The 12,339-nt window shown below is 41.3% G+C and overlaps 1 protein-coding gene across 1 annotated transcript in view; it reads right to left on the bottom strand.

Annotated features, from left to right (window-relative positions):
- Positions 1-12,339, bottom strand: part of LOC129100754 (protein TANC1-like) — a 31,545-nt gene that overhangs the window by 14,693 nt on the left and 4,513 nt on the right. Inside the window, 7 exon segments of the mRNA XM_054610216.1 lie at positions 1,806-1,933; positions 2,815-3,105; positions 3,261-3,377; positions 8,405-8,686; positions 9,401-9,663; positions 9,665-9,681; positions 11,517-11,647. Coding sequence (XP_054466191.1) covers positions 1,806-1,933; positions 2,815-3,105; positions 3,261-3,377; positions 8,405-8,686; positions 9,401-9,663; positions 9,665-9,681; positions 11,517-11,647 — 1,229 coding nt within the window.

Below are 12,339 nucleotides of genomic sequence, written 5' to 3'. Positions count from 1 at the left end.
AGCTATTGTTCACGTTATACAGACAACAAGCACCTGAATTACTTGAAAAATCTGAGCAGATATAACTGCACAAATTCAGATGCTGTTTGAAACTGTTCAGAGCGAATATTCTGCTCATATCCCAAAATTAAAAGGAGAAAAACAATATCAAAGACTATAGTATCACAGAATTTGAAAACAATCAGGGTTACAGTAAAATAACACCTAGATGTAAGCACAGAAATCACAGCTGCAGAAATCATAGAGGTAGCGGAGTCATAACATAAAATCTCATGAAACTTGACCGTGACATATTCATTTAATATTACTGCAGAGTATCTATATAACTCGTTCAGTAAAGAGCTGACTTATTCAAGCGACAAACTGCAGGGTAAACAAGAGTCTGATACATGAAACATATCACTACTGATAAAGGTGATTTTTGCAATAAAGGACCCAAACTGAACAAAAGCATAAAACACAAAAAAACATTGAGATAACTGTAAACTGTAAGTTCATTTTTTGCAGAAAAACACATCAATACTATTCACTCACAGGGCTTAGACAGGTCCCAGCCTTGACCATGAGCGAACATCCTCACCATCACAAGTAGTCTGACTAGTTCCCATGGAAACTCTTATTGAGGCCAAGTTAGTAAATTTAGCAGCTTCCATGTCATCTATGTGATGCAATCAGCAGCATGTTCTACATGTGCCCCAGAAGAGAGGAGAAATCTACGACATTCAAATGCTGTGTCACAAATGTGCAGCCCCATTGCTCTTTAAAACGGTAACGATGCTGGGGTGCGTTTATCCCTTTGAATTGATCCCTCTACAGTGTTTTGTGGAGGCTTGTAACAGTCATAGCTCCCTACAGTACAGTGCTGTTTATGATGCTGTATTATATTACTGTGCATTCAAATCTGGTGAGAGAAGTGTAAGCTAAGGAGAAGCTAAATCAATGGGAGTTCCTATAATGTAAATATAGTTTCTGCCTTTTGTAAGTTTCACTGCAGGTATATCAGCAATCTGCCCAGAAACAGCATACAAACCAAGAAACTTACAGAAGAGTGTAAGTGTATCTTTGTGAGGACCAATTTGATTAGATTTTTTTAATTCAATTTCATTTCATTTTTGGAAAGAGGGGACATTTTGGTAAGCACATAGGCTACTTTGTTTTTTGTAGTTAAGATGGTTAAAATAATAGTATTTCATTAATGAAATTGTCGAGAGTTAGATGAGAAGATCGATAACACTCGCATATCTGTTCATTAAATATGAAGCACCTGGTTAGCTTAGCATAAATACAGGAAACAAAGAAACAGCTAGCCTTGGTCTGTCCGAAGAAAACAATCTACCACCACCTCTAAATCTCACTAATAGCTCACTAACATGATTTTTTGTTGAAATTTATTCAAAAACGTAATTTTTTTCTTGTAAGAATGAACTTCCTTGAGTCTTCCATGGTTGCATAGCAACTGCTCCTGGCCAATAAATAGTCCTCCACATAACCCTCCGTAAAATAATTAGATGTAGTTTTTAGACCTTGGTTTTTGTATATGGATTTAAAAAACATGATATAACTAGATATAACCAGTGAACTACAGAGGTGCTGGTGGGCTGATTTTGAGAGAAACAGATGTTTTCCCTGTCACCTGTCTTTATGCTAAGCTAAGCTTCAGCTTTATATTTAGTGTAAGGACATAAGAATGTTGATCCTCTCTTCTTACTCTCTGCAAGACACCAAAAAAACGCTTTAAGGTTTGAGTTGTAGAATGAGGGTCCTCACATGTATAGAAATACAAATGTGTATATGAGTGTTTTGACCTTGGCAGCTAGGCATCTGACAGCCTCCTTTCTCTGTGCTGTGCTTTCGCTTGTTCCTGCAACAGCACTCTGGTTGGGCTGGGAGTCAGCAGGCTGTTTGGAAGCTGCTTTTCCCTGCTTATCCCCACCTGAACAGAGCGCAGGGAAACAACAACAAACGCAAAGCTGCCATTTATACTTGTTAGATGAAGTCTCTGGTGTAAGCACAGGAACGCCAGGAGTGAAGTAGAGAGACAATTAAACTGCTGCAATTAATTAGTGCATCTGTAAGCAAGACTAGCAACTATGCTGCACACCTCCTGCTATATACCATCTGTTAAACAGAACTCAAAATGACAACATAAGGTACAGCTATCAGTGGATAATGCAATGATGCTGAAAAATGAATAGCACCATGTTCTTTTCACGCTTAACATTAACACTATTTTGGTTTTGCCTCTTTAGAACTAGTTTGCCCTAAGTCTGTAATCTTAACAATACTTCTTATTGCACTACAGGAAAAAGCTGAATGAAGACAATTTAGAAAAAAAAATGTATTTGTGGCTGTACTTTCTTTCATACATCCAGTTGTGTCTCATTTTATGCAAAAACAGAAATGACCAGCATGTCACAGCATGCCACCTGCATGTATTGTGCAATGTGCAATACCTGGCTCAAGTAAAGTCAAGTCAAACTTTATGATTTTGAGGTTTTGTTTTCTTTCTTTTTTTGCAGAGAGAATAACATTTCCAGTGCCATTCATGATAAGTAAAAAACAACAATCTCAGTCTTCTTACACAACTGCAATCAGCAGAGAAACCTCAGGGGAGAACTTGAAAGAAGAGTACGTGACCCAGTTACCAGCTCCCTCCCAAAAAGTGATATTTCCTCCAAAATCTTACAGGAATCTGGAGCCTACTGGAGAATGTATGAATTCAACTTACAGCATTCTTAATGTGATCTTACACTAATGCTTTGAAACTAACACAAAAATAAATTACGGTCCTCCGAATAGAGATAGAAGTCTTACATTTAGGGGAGGAGTTGGGGCTGTGAGGGATGCTGGGACCTCCCTGTGGTGTGCGCATGCCATGACAGCTGAGTGTCACCAGCCGCCAGATGATAGCAGTCTTGCCGGATCCTGCGTTACCCACAATGACAGCACCGCGGCCCTCACAGCTGCTTGTTTTTCTAAGGACCTCCTCCAGACGCGTAAAGAGCCAATCGCGGCCGACAAAAGGTGTCTCTGTGGTGATGCCGGGGACTTCAAACAGCAGCGGTTTGAGCATAATGTCGGCTTGCTTGAATGGCACCAATCTCCCTGGACGGTATGAGAGGAAAGAGTCAAAGCTGTATAAGAATGGGTAATTTAGGCAGTGACATTGGGAAGTGCATGCCCCGCACAGGTCTGCAGATGTTTCTGCACCAAGCTATATTTACACACTGGTTTCACCCTGAAGCTAAGCCCCAAAATACCTTTGGAGTCATCACTTGTGCGTCCAGCTGTGTTGTGTTTGCGGACGGAGCTCCTGTGTCCAGCAGCCCTTTGGTTGTCCAGATAACTTAAATCCTCCAATCGAGTGGAGCTGGTTGCTGCAACAAAAAAAGAGAGCGGGTGGGGAATGGACCGAGAGTGTGAGGGAGATGCAGGAAATGTGCAAAGATACACATGCATACCACACAAGTGTCAAATTCATTGCTCGACTCAATTATTGTATCCATGGAAACGTGAGACATAAACAGTTGTTGCTCTCAATGCTCAGTGACCTTGAGAGGAGAAGAGAGGAAAAGAAAAGAAAAAACACTCGTCTCACGTCCTGTAATCTCAAGCTTACATGAGTCTGAAATGACCAAATGTTTAATTCTGTCAGGACACAGAATTTGTGGTGATCACTGGAAACACATCGCCGGCTGTAATGCAAAAATGTAATGGCTGTCAATCACAGATTACACCCATTCTGCTATTGACCAAATAAGACACAAAAAAGTCAACATGATAAATAAAAGAAGGAAAATGTCGAACAGAAGGGCAAGAAACAAATCAAATTCTCTCCCACATTCCCTATCAATCCGCCTACTCACACTACAGTTTACAGGTCAGCCAGGCTTACTCTCTGCCGTTCTCAAGACATTTAGCAGAGGTTTCAGTCCAGGCTTTGTGTAATCAGCTGGTTATTCAATTGTGCAACCTGACAAAAATTATAATCTATTTCTCTTATCACAGCATATCATTGTGCACAAAACACAGAGTAACAAAATATATCAAGCCCTGTACATAGAAACAACATTAAAACATACATTTATTTGTATGGTGCTTTAAAAAGCATTACAAATTTGTAATGCTGATATTGCGTCAAAGAGGTGTTGATTCTTGAACCTGTAGTTTCTGGTGGTTTTGAATTTGATAACACTAAATTGTTTCTTATGTTTTCTGTACAAACATTTTTTAGGGTATCTTTTGGACAAAATATGTTATTGACCAAATATTGCAGACATATTTCTACACATTGGAGTTCAGTACAACTAACAATTATAGACGATTTACCAAGTAAGTGAAGTGCAGTAGTCTTAACAAAAATGAACATTTGTAGTAAGGCTGACTTTGTTTCAGGGGCTATCTAATTGCATTTTGTTACATCCTCTTTTTTGTTACTTTTTTGTTGTTATTTTGGCAGGTTTTGCCTTCATTTAATTTCTGCCAGGATTTACCTGGGAGACGGTACACAAATGGATATAAAATGCAACAAAAATATGTATGGTTCAAACTCCAGAGCCTGACTAACATATGAGAATTTTGGACTTTGGCTGTTCCTGGTTCCACTGTTGATGAAGGGGAAAATATGGCCCAAAAATAATTATTTATAAATAATTAGGCATGGCAGACAACCAACTAACTTGATAACAGTCACTGCAACAGTAACTATCTATTTTAAGTGGGACCTCTTGGGTTATAATGTTACTGGTTTTATGAATATTTAGGTTTTCTCTGATTCATACTATTGGGTTGTGTGTAAGAAAGGATTTATCTATATTTAGATGATGGAATGGTAAATGGCATTAATATTAAAGTATATGGAATTACTACCAAAGAAGACTCAAGCTGCATGGAAAAATTTGTCTGACTGAGAAACTATTGTTATTTCAAAACCAGAGTATTTTATTCATTCATTACTGTAATATTTTAAAAAATCCTCTGTATAATCGTAAAATCGGGCATTACCGCTGCCTCTAATCCCATAAGAGTGGGATGAAAAAAAAGGCAGTGTTGCACTCATCTATGAAATTCTGTAGATAGACCAATGAAACAGGCAGTAGACAGGAAAGTGCGGTCCCTGGACAGATGATGACCTCACATTAACTATAATCATGTACTGTACATGTTAAATGCAGTCGTTGATAATCTCAGAGCATCTGACGGAGCTGCAACACATCGCTGAGCTGTTATGAGCTTAAAGCTTTAAAACAGCAATTACGGTCTCGGCCTGAAGATGCTGGCCAGCAACGTCTTTAAACATCCTTCGTCATGACGAATCACCAAACACTCAGACGTGAGCCACACAACATGAAATCTGTTAATGCTCTCACGACTGACATTTCATGTTCACTAGAAAGTGTAATACTGAACCATTTCCCCCTCTGTTTAATTTAGAAAAGGGAGAAAGACACGCCGAACTTGTTTTTTCACAATACTGCGGTACATACAGTTCCACCACCCGGTCAACACTTTGGCAGATCAGATCATATTCTGATGCATGTAGCATCCCTGCGTGTGTCCATCATTCTACAGCAGCAGAGTGAGAGAGTACTGAGGCCATATTATAATTTACAGGGCTTTTAAGAGCGCATGGAGCCTGCTCTGTGGAGTATTAGTGGACAATGAGGGGCTCCCTGATGCAAGACAAATCAATTACCGCGTGAACACCACAATTATGATGAATGAAAAAAGATCGGGGACAAGCAAGTAATAAACCCTGGCACACTGAAAACATGAAATCCCTTTCAACAGGTAGGTGAGGGCTTTTAGGATAGGGGATTCGGAAGAAATTACCCTTATTGTCAAGCAAGAGCTGTAGTGGAGAATTGAAAGAACATCCACATTGAGAGGATGAAGAGCAGTCTGCAGCAAACAGTGAGAAGGAGGTGGAGAGTGGGATGAGAGAGCTCGCTGGCTAAAGACAGCCAGGCCAAATGGCTGAGTGGACCGAGGATACACTCATCCCTCCACCCTTTACAGTCCAGCCTGATGGGACCCTGTCCACCACACCCACTGCCTGACCTGCCTTCATGTCCGTTGCTGATGAGAGTGTGGTTGATTACCTTCCAACCCCTGTTGATCATTCAACACTTTAAAGGTCAACTCAGCAGCCCTGGCCAAAGCTCCCAGCATGCCTGGTAGCACCAGTCCCTCATGAGCAACCCAGCATGCACTGATTCTACACAACCTTTTGAACCTAATGGACTGGTGCGACATTTTCAGAAATGGCCGTTTTCTCTTTCTGGCGGAGAGTTAGACATAAGAATAATATTGATCTTCTCGTCTGTCTATTATAAGGCTACAGCTAGCATCCATTAAGCTAAGCTTAGCTTAAACCGAAGACTGAAAACGGTTCAATAACAAGCCTGGCTCTGTCCAAAAGTAACAAAATTCACCTACCAGCAGCCCTATTCTCACTGTTGAACATATTTTGTCTTGTTTGTTTAAAACGTCCAAAAACAACAATTCAACATTTTCCGGATGGTTATGTGCCACACCATTTCTCGGCTGGGACTAGCAAATTACCTACCATACAGCTGATTTCCATTTTGTACGGGTTAAACAATTTATTTTACCCTGTGTCAGGCTAGCTGTTTCCCTCTGTTTTCAGGGGAATAAGCATAATGTATTTCCCAAAGTATTCCTTTAACTTGAATTTTCAGATGGGTCTGCTGCATTGTGCCATTATCGAAAACAGGATGCGCCAGTGACCTTATAGGCCAGTGGCCCTGACCCGTGACATTATAATGACCTCTAAGAGGCTCGCTAATGTGAATACTAGAAAAACATACTGAAAGCATGGACTACAATACACGTCATATCTGCAGTTGATGCATCTTCAGCCTCTGACTGGTTCACAAAGAAAAATACAAAATGCTTTTACCACCCTATCTGTCGACAGCCATCATATTGCACAAAGCTTCTTGCCAAAAAGGCCCCAATCTCAGCCCACTGGTGTTCTGATGAAGCAGCTAACTTCTGTTGACTCTGAAAACTTTTCATATTCCTGTGCTTGCAACAATCCTCATTTATCTCATGAAACTTTGAGAACATGAGGCTGTTAATGAGAACAGACAGTAAGAAACTAAAGGTGATGGAGTCACAATGTTTTCTAGACTTTAAATTATGCATTGACTACCTGAAAAATTAAACCTGATCATCTGCAATTAAAGAAAATATGTATATATTGGTGTTGTGCTGTTGTTAATGTTGCTAAAATGTAATTAAACAAAATACGTGATACATTTTCTAAGATAGCCTTAAAATTTAAAGTACTGGATAATATCTTTATAAAACTTCTATTCATTAATTATCTGTAGCCTGTTTTTCTTTGTTGTAGCAGGAAAATATTGCTGCTATAACAAATAATGTTTTCCATCCAGGAATAATTAAATTGTAATACTTAATGGATATCATAATTTATATTTCCACTGTTCCTCTACCATATCTTTCATAAATGTGGAGTCAAATCTTAGCGGCTACAGTGCTCTGTGGCTGGCTCCATCTTTATTCTGAATTTCATCAAGGGTGCCTTAATGAAAGCACCAGCTGACAGAAGAAACTGGCAGGCGTTACTGTGAATCCACTCCTTAGGGAATCTCTTCTTTTGCTCCCACCACAAATGAACTGACATCTAAGGGAAGAAAAAGAGCCTTGTGCACTAGCAGAGCTCGTGACTGGAGAGGGAGGGGGATATTTTTATGACAACTGGAGGCCTCCCAGGACATTTAACTGGTCCTGCTCACTGTGTGCATCCAGCCTCAGTGGTAAGTAGAGCACCGACACACGGTGCAGTGAAGTTTAGCTCTGCATCACGGATATCTTGCAAATTAGGCTTTCTCTCTGTCGGATAAGGAGTTGAAAAATGTAAAGTCGAACATCAATTCCATCAATCTGCTATTCAGTCAATATTTATCGGCCCATTAATTAATCACCCGGGTCACAGCTGTCACATTCATACTCTCATTAACCCACTTCATCTACAAAACAATCCAAGCTTTAGCAACTCACTCACTAGCTCATCAATTACCACACTATGTCTCCTTTGTTCAATCTGTACAAAAATAGAAATGTAAAAAATGACATGTTGTAGTTTTATGTTTTTTTTTGTGTGGGACTATTTCTTGGCAGGAAGCAGTGACTTCCTGGAGTCTCCTCTCCGCTGGTTGACTGGAAACCTTGAGGTGACGGCAAGTCTCCAGGAAATATAACTATATTAATGAGCTTTAGAGGATTTTGTCCCCTTTGGACAGAACCAGGCTGTTTCCCTTTGGTCTTTATGCTAAGCTAAGCTAACAGGCACAACAAATATATATCAATTTAATCAGGGAATAACAGGTTACCACATAAGAAAAGGTGAACGTACCTGCCACCGAATTGGGACGGGGCATCACAAGGGACGATGTGCTGTGTAAGTGGTGCTGTGGGAGGGGTCTTTTCGGCGCTGGTGGAGTCCTGGGCTCCATGATGTCAGTTCTAGGTAAGGCCTCGTCTGGTTGGGTGGTCAGAGTGTCCCTGGTTGGCCCGGGGTGGCGGTCCTCGCCTGCATGGCCCATTACACCAGCACCGCACCCCGGGCCTTCATCCTTAGTCAGAACCTCACTGGAGGCGCTGCGCTCCTCATTCTCAGAAGAACTAGTGATGGTTGCTGAGCCGCACAAAAACATAGGAAAGGCTTAGTTAGGTAGCCAAAAAAAAAGAACACTAATAAAGAAGAACATGGCAAGCAATTGCTTACTTGCACTTTCTTATCAGTAGAAATTGACTAAAGACCCAAAATTAAGCATTGCCTTCCACTTCAACAAATCACATTCACTCAATCAACAATGAAATACACCTAACTGTTGTTTCAGCTGTACACTCAAAATTCATCAATCAACGAGTTTTATTGTACTTGATGCACCTTCCACACTTTTGTATTTAACTATAAATACAAACTCTATTTAGAGGTGTCCTATTTTAAGAGAATCAGACCCGTAAGCAACAAAGACAGCAGTGTCCCAGATTTGACAGGAGGGAGCTGGAACCTTGAGGATGAAGTGGAACAGGCGATATAGCTAAGCAAAGCTAGCTGTTGGGTAGGGGTACACATTTGACAAGGACTTACAAAGAAGTGATGTTGCATCTAACTGCCTATCACCATTTAGGAAGATGTGGCACTTTGGATAAGGTAAATGGTTCCACATTGAGTTTAACAGGCCATTTTGAGCTCACTCTCTTTTTTAACATCTATGCATGGCTGGGCTTTTGTATTGGACATGCTCCACCTCGTCTTAAAAAACAATCTGAACTCATTCTGGATCGACACCATTTGAAAACCGGGCCAGTATTTCCAACAGATACACAGCAGGAACTCCCTCACCTATGATTCCACTGTCCTTGCTCCCCAGGGTGGAGGTGGGGCTTTGAGAAGGAGGCCCAGAGCTGATGGGTCCAGGAGCAGGATAAGGGGCAGAAGTGTCGGAGAGGGTTCCATTGGGGCTGGTGCTGGAGCTGTAGTGGGATGAAGTTAAGGGCAACGGCTGGGGCAAAGGCTGGCCCCCAGCACTGGTGTTCAGGGTGGAGGAGGGGCTCTCTGAACAGGGGGAGGCAGTGCTGCAGGTGAGAGTGGAGCTGGGACTCCCCCTGGGCAGAGGTATCACACTGGAGAGAAACGGAGAGCAGAAATATATTGATACAAGGACATAAAGTTAGGATGTGTGGAGAATCATAGGTAAAGATTCAACTTGATCAACTCAGTGCAAGGAGAAAGAAAAAAAAAACTAAGTGATATTTTTCTATTATAAAAGCTTAGTAAATCAGCAGTGTCAGATGTCTCCCTTTTTACCAGCACTCCACTCTGCATGACAGTGTTTGCCTTTATGCACACTGTTTTGTGTGGCTGAGTATGTTTGTGTGTGCACGCAGATGGGAAATGAAAGGATAATTCCAGTTATTTCCATCCTGGCTGTCATTTTCCCAGTTTTTTGTGAGGACTGCTGGCTGCGTTCAAAACTAACTCACTCACTGTGGACATTTATAATTTACTGTCTAAGTCATTGTACACACATTCTGCTGCTCCACACGGGGCTGATTTCACAAAGACGAAGCAGAATGTGAACATTTTTCACAGGTGACAGGATGTATTTTAAGTAGGGAAAATCCAGTGAACACAGCATCAGACTGCCTGGATGAGGGCACTAGTTAAAAAAAATACCACAAAATACGCAAGTTTCAGGAAATAGGAAATGGCAATGGATGAAGGTAGCATTACAGTGTGTGTTACTGTGTTAAAAGGACGTGCTTCAGTGGGGTTTTTTGAGTTAGCTACATGTTTTTTGGATCAATACCTGGAACAACTGAATGGATAGTTTTACAGTGAAGCAACAAACTAAAATCGTGGTGGAGAAAAACAACTATAATAAGAGCCTGGTTGAAAAAAGAAAGACAGTGAGAGATTATTTTTCAAGCCGTATCCATCTCTCTATAGTATGATATATTGATAAAGAGCCTTCGCCACTTTTCATGTGTTTTTTAAGTACACTACATACACATAATAACATGTAAATCTTCACAACATACTGTAAACTACCCTGCAATAAATCATACTTAAGGTTATACTGTCTTTTTTTTTTACATTGTGTTGTTCTCAGAGGAAAGCACGTCTTTTTCACATATGTGTTACATATATTTTAATGAATTGTATTAACCCTTGACTCTTAAAGAAGGATTTTTCACTGGTCTTTAAGAATATTGATTAACAAATGTGACCTTATACCAGCGGTTAATAAGCCATGTATAATGTTTAGAAGAGTTTAAAAAATCATCTCACAGCCTCCTAAGACATTTTTGTAAAAACAAAAAAGTTGTTTAATAAAAAATCCTTATCCTTGCAGTTTGATCACATGCATTTGAGGTCTCCTCATTACTGATGCAAGATTTCTGCAACACAGAGACCGTAGGGAGACAAGGCAGCAGAGTTGAAACGGCTCACTGTTATTCCCTTTATGCCACAGCCTCATCTATCTTAGCCGGGACAACCCACATTCCTCATATGAGCCTCGCTATCTCTGTGAAACTGAATGAAACTGGAGCTCAGGTGGTGGAATGAGGCTGAGAAAATGGGCCATGGCTGAGCAATGCAAAGGCATAGGGATGGAGAAGCATAAGCACATGCAATTACACACACATAGGGTTGAAGGTATAGGGCTCTGAGAACAGAAATGGAGCCCTGTGGAAGCATAGCAACACAAATAACGTTCCAAAATACCTATCAGTCCATTTTTCAAATGGTCAAATATCACATAGTATTTAAGACAATGTTTCCTTGCATTCAACTCAATAACAATTACTCATCAACTAATCATTTGTAGTGTTTTAAAAGAAACCAGGATCCTGTTGACGATGTGAGGGCTAAGAAAAAAGCAGAATGTTTCATAAACCATCAATCGCCTCTTTCTATGACAGCAAGGGGCCAGTGAATCGATAAGCTGCCCTACCTTCTTTTCCCTCCTGTCGTCCATTGGAGAGCTAGCAGTGCCAGGCGTTGCTTCTCCCAATAAGAAGCATAGTCTGGTCATCAGTTCCTGGGTAGAAAGGGAGGAGCCCTGCTGAGGCTCCACGTGGAGGTCTGGAAAAAGTACACAATCAGGACACACGGATTAACAGGCGAAATGAAACACGGCAGGCCGGATGCAGACGTCATCCATCCGACGCTCTGGTTTAGGCTCAGCTTTGCTCGTGAGGGTTCCCACCCATCAGCATCACTCGTGAGCTGCGAGAGATGTAAGTATCCACAGGTCAGCACAGCCCCAGCTGCCCTGATTATGAATGCAAAGACTGTGTGCAGCGAGGGGTTGTGTGAGGTTGTGAGTTTGCCCGTGCACACGCCTGCCAGGTGCTCTCGGTTGAGAGATGGGTTGTGAATTTCAATGAGAGCAGAGCTGAAAGAAGGAGTGCCTTGGCTCTGCCCTCTCTGTTGCTCCAGGAGATATTGGCTGACACAAGCCATGTGCTGCATTCATTTATCACTGTTTAAGGCTCCCCCGATGCTTTGACCTCCAACCCCGGCTCCTCTTAGGTCCACGCTCACCTCTGCAAAGCGTTGGCTTTAACAGTTTGCACATCTCTGTGCTTCAACCAGCTGAGCAATACAGTCCCACATTCTCCCGCCTCACCTATGTGCTGTTATCAGCTGAGTAACATGCATATTGAGTAGGCATCTAAACAGGATGACAGGACATCACGGATTGAAGGAACAGCTCACTCCTCCTCACAAACATCTCTGCGTTTAGACATTCATTTCGCACTCCCTCTACTGAT

The sequence above is a fragment of the Anoplopoma fimbria genome, chromosome 2 (assembly GCF_027596085.1).
Source record: "Anoplopoma fimbria isolate UVic2021 breed Golden Eagle Sablefish chromosome 2, Afim_UVic_2022, whole genome shotgun sequence".
NCBI lineage: Eukaryota > Metazoa > Chordata > Actinopteri > Perciformes > Anoplopomatidae > Anoplopoma > Anoplopoma fimbria.
This window is presented reverse-complemented; position numbering and strand designations above follow the sequence as displayed.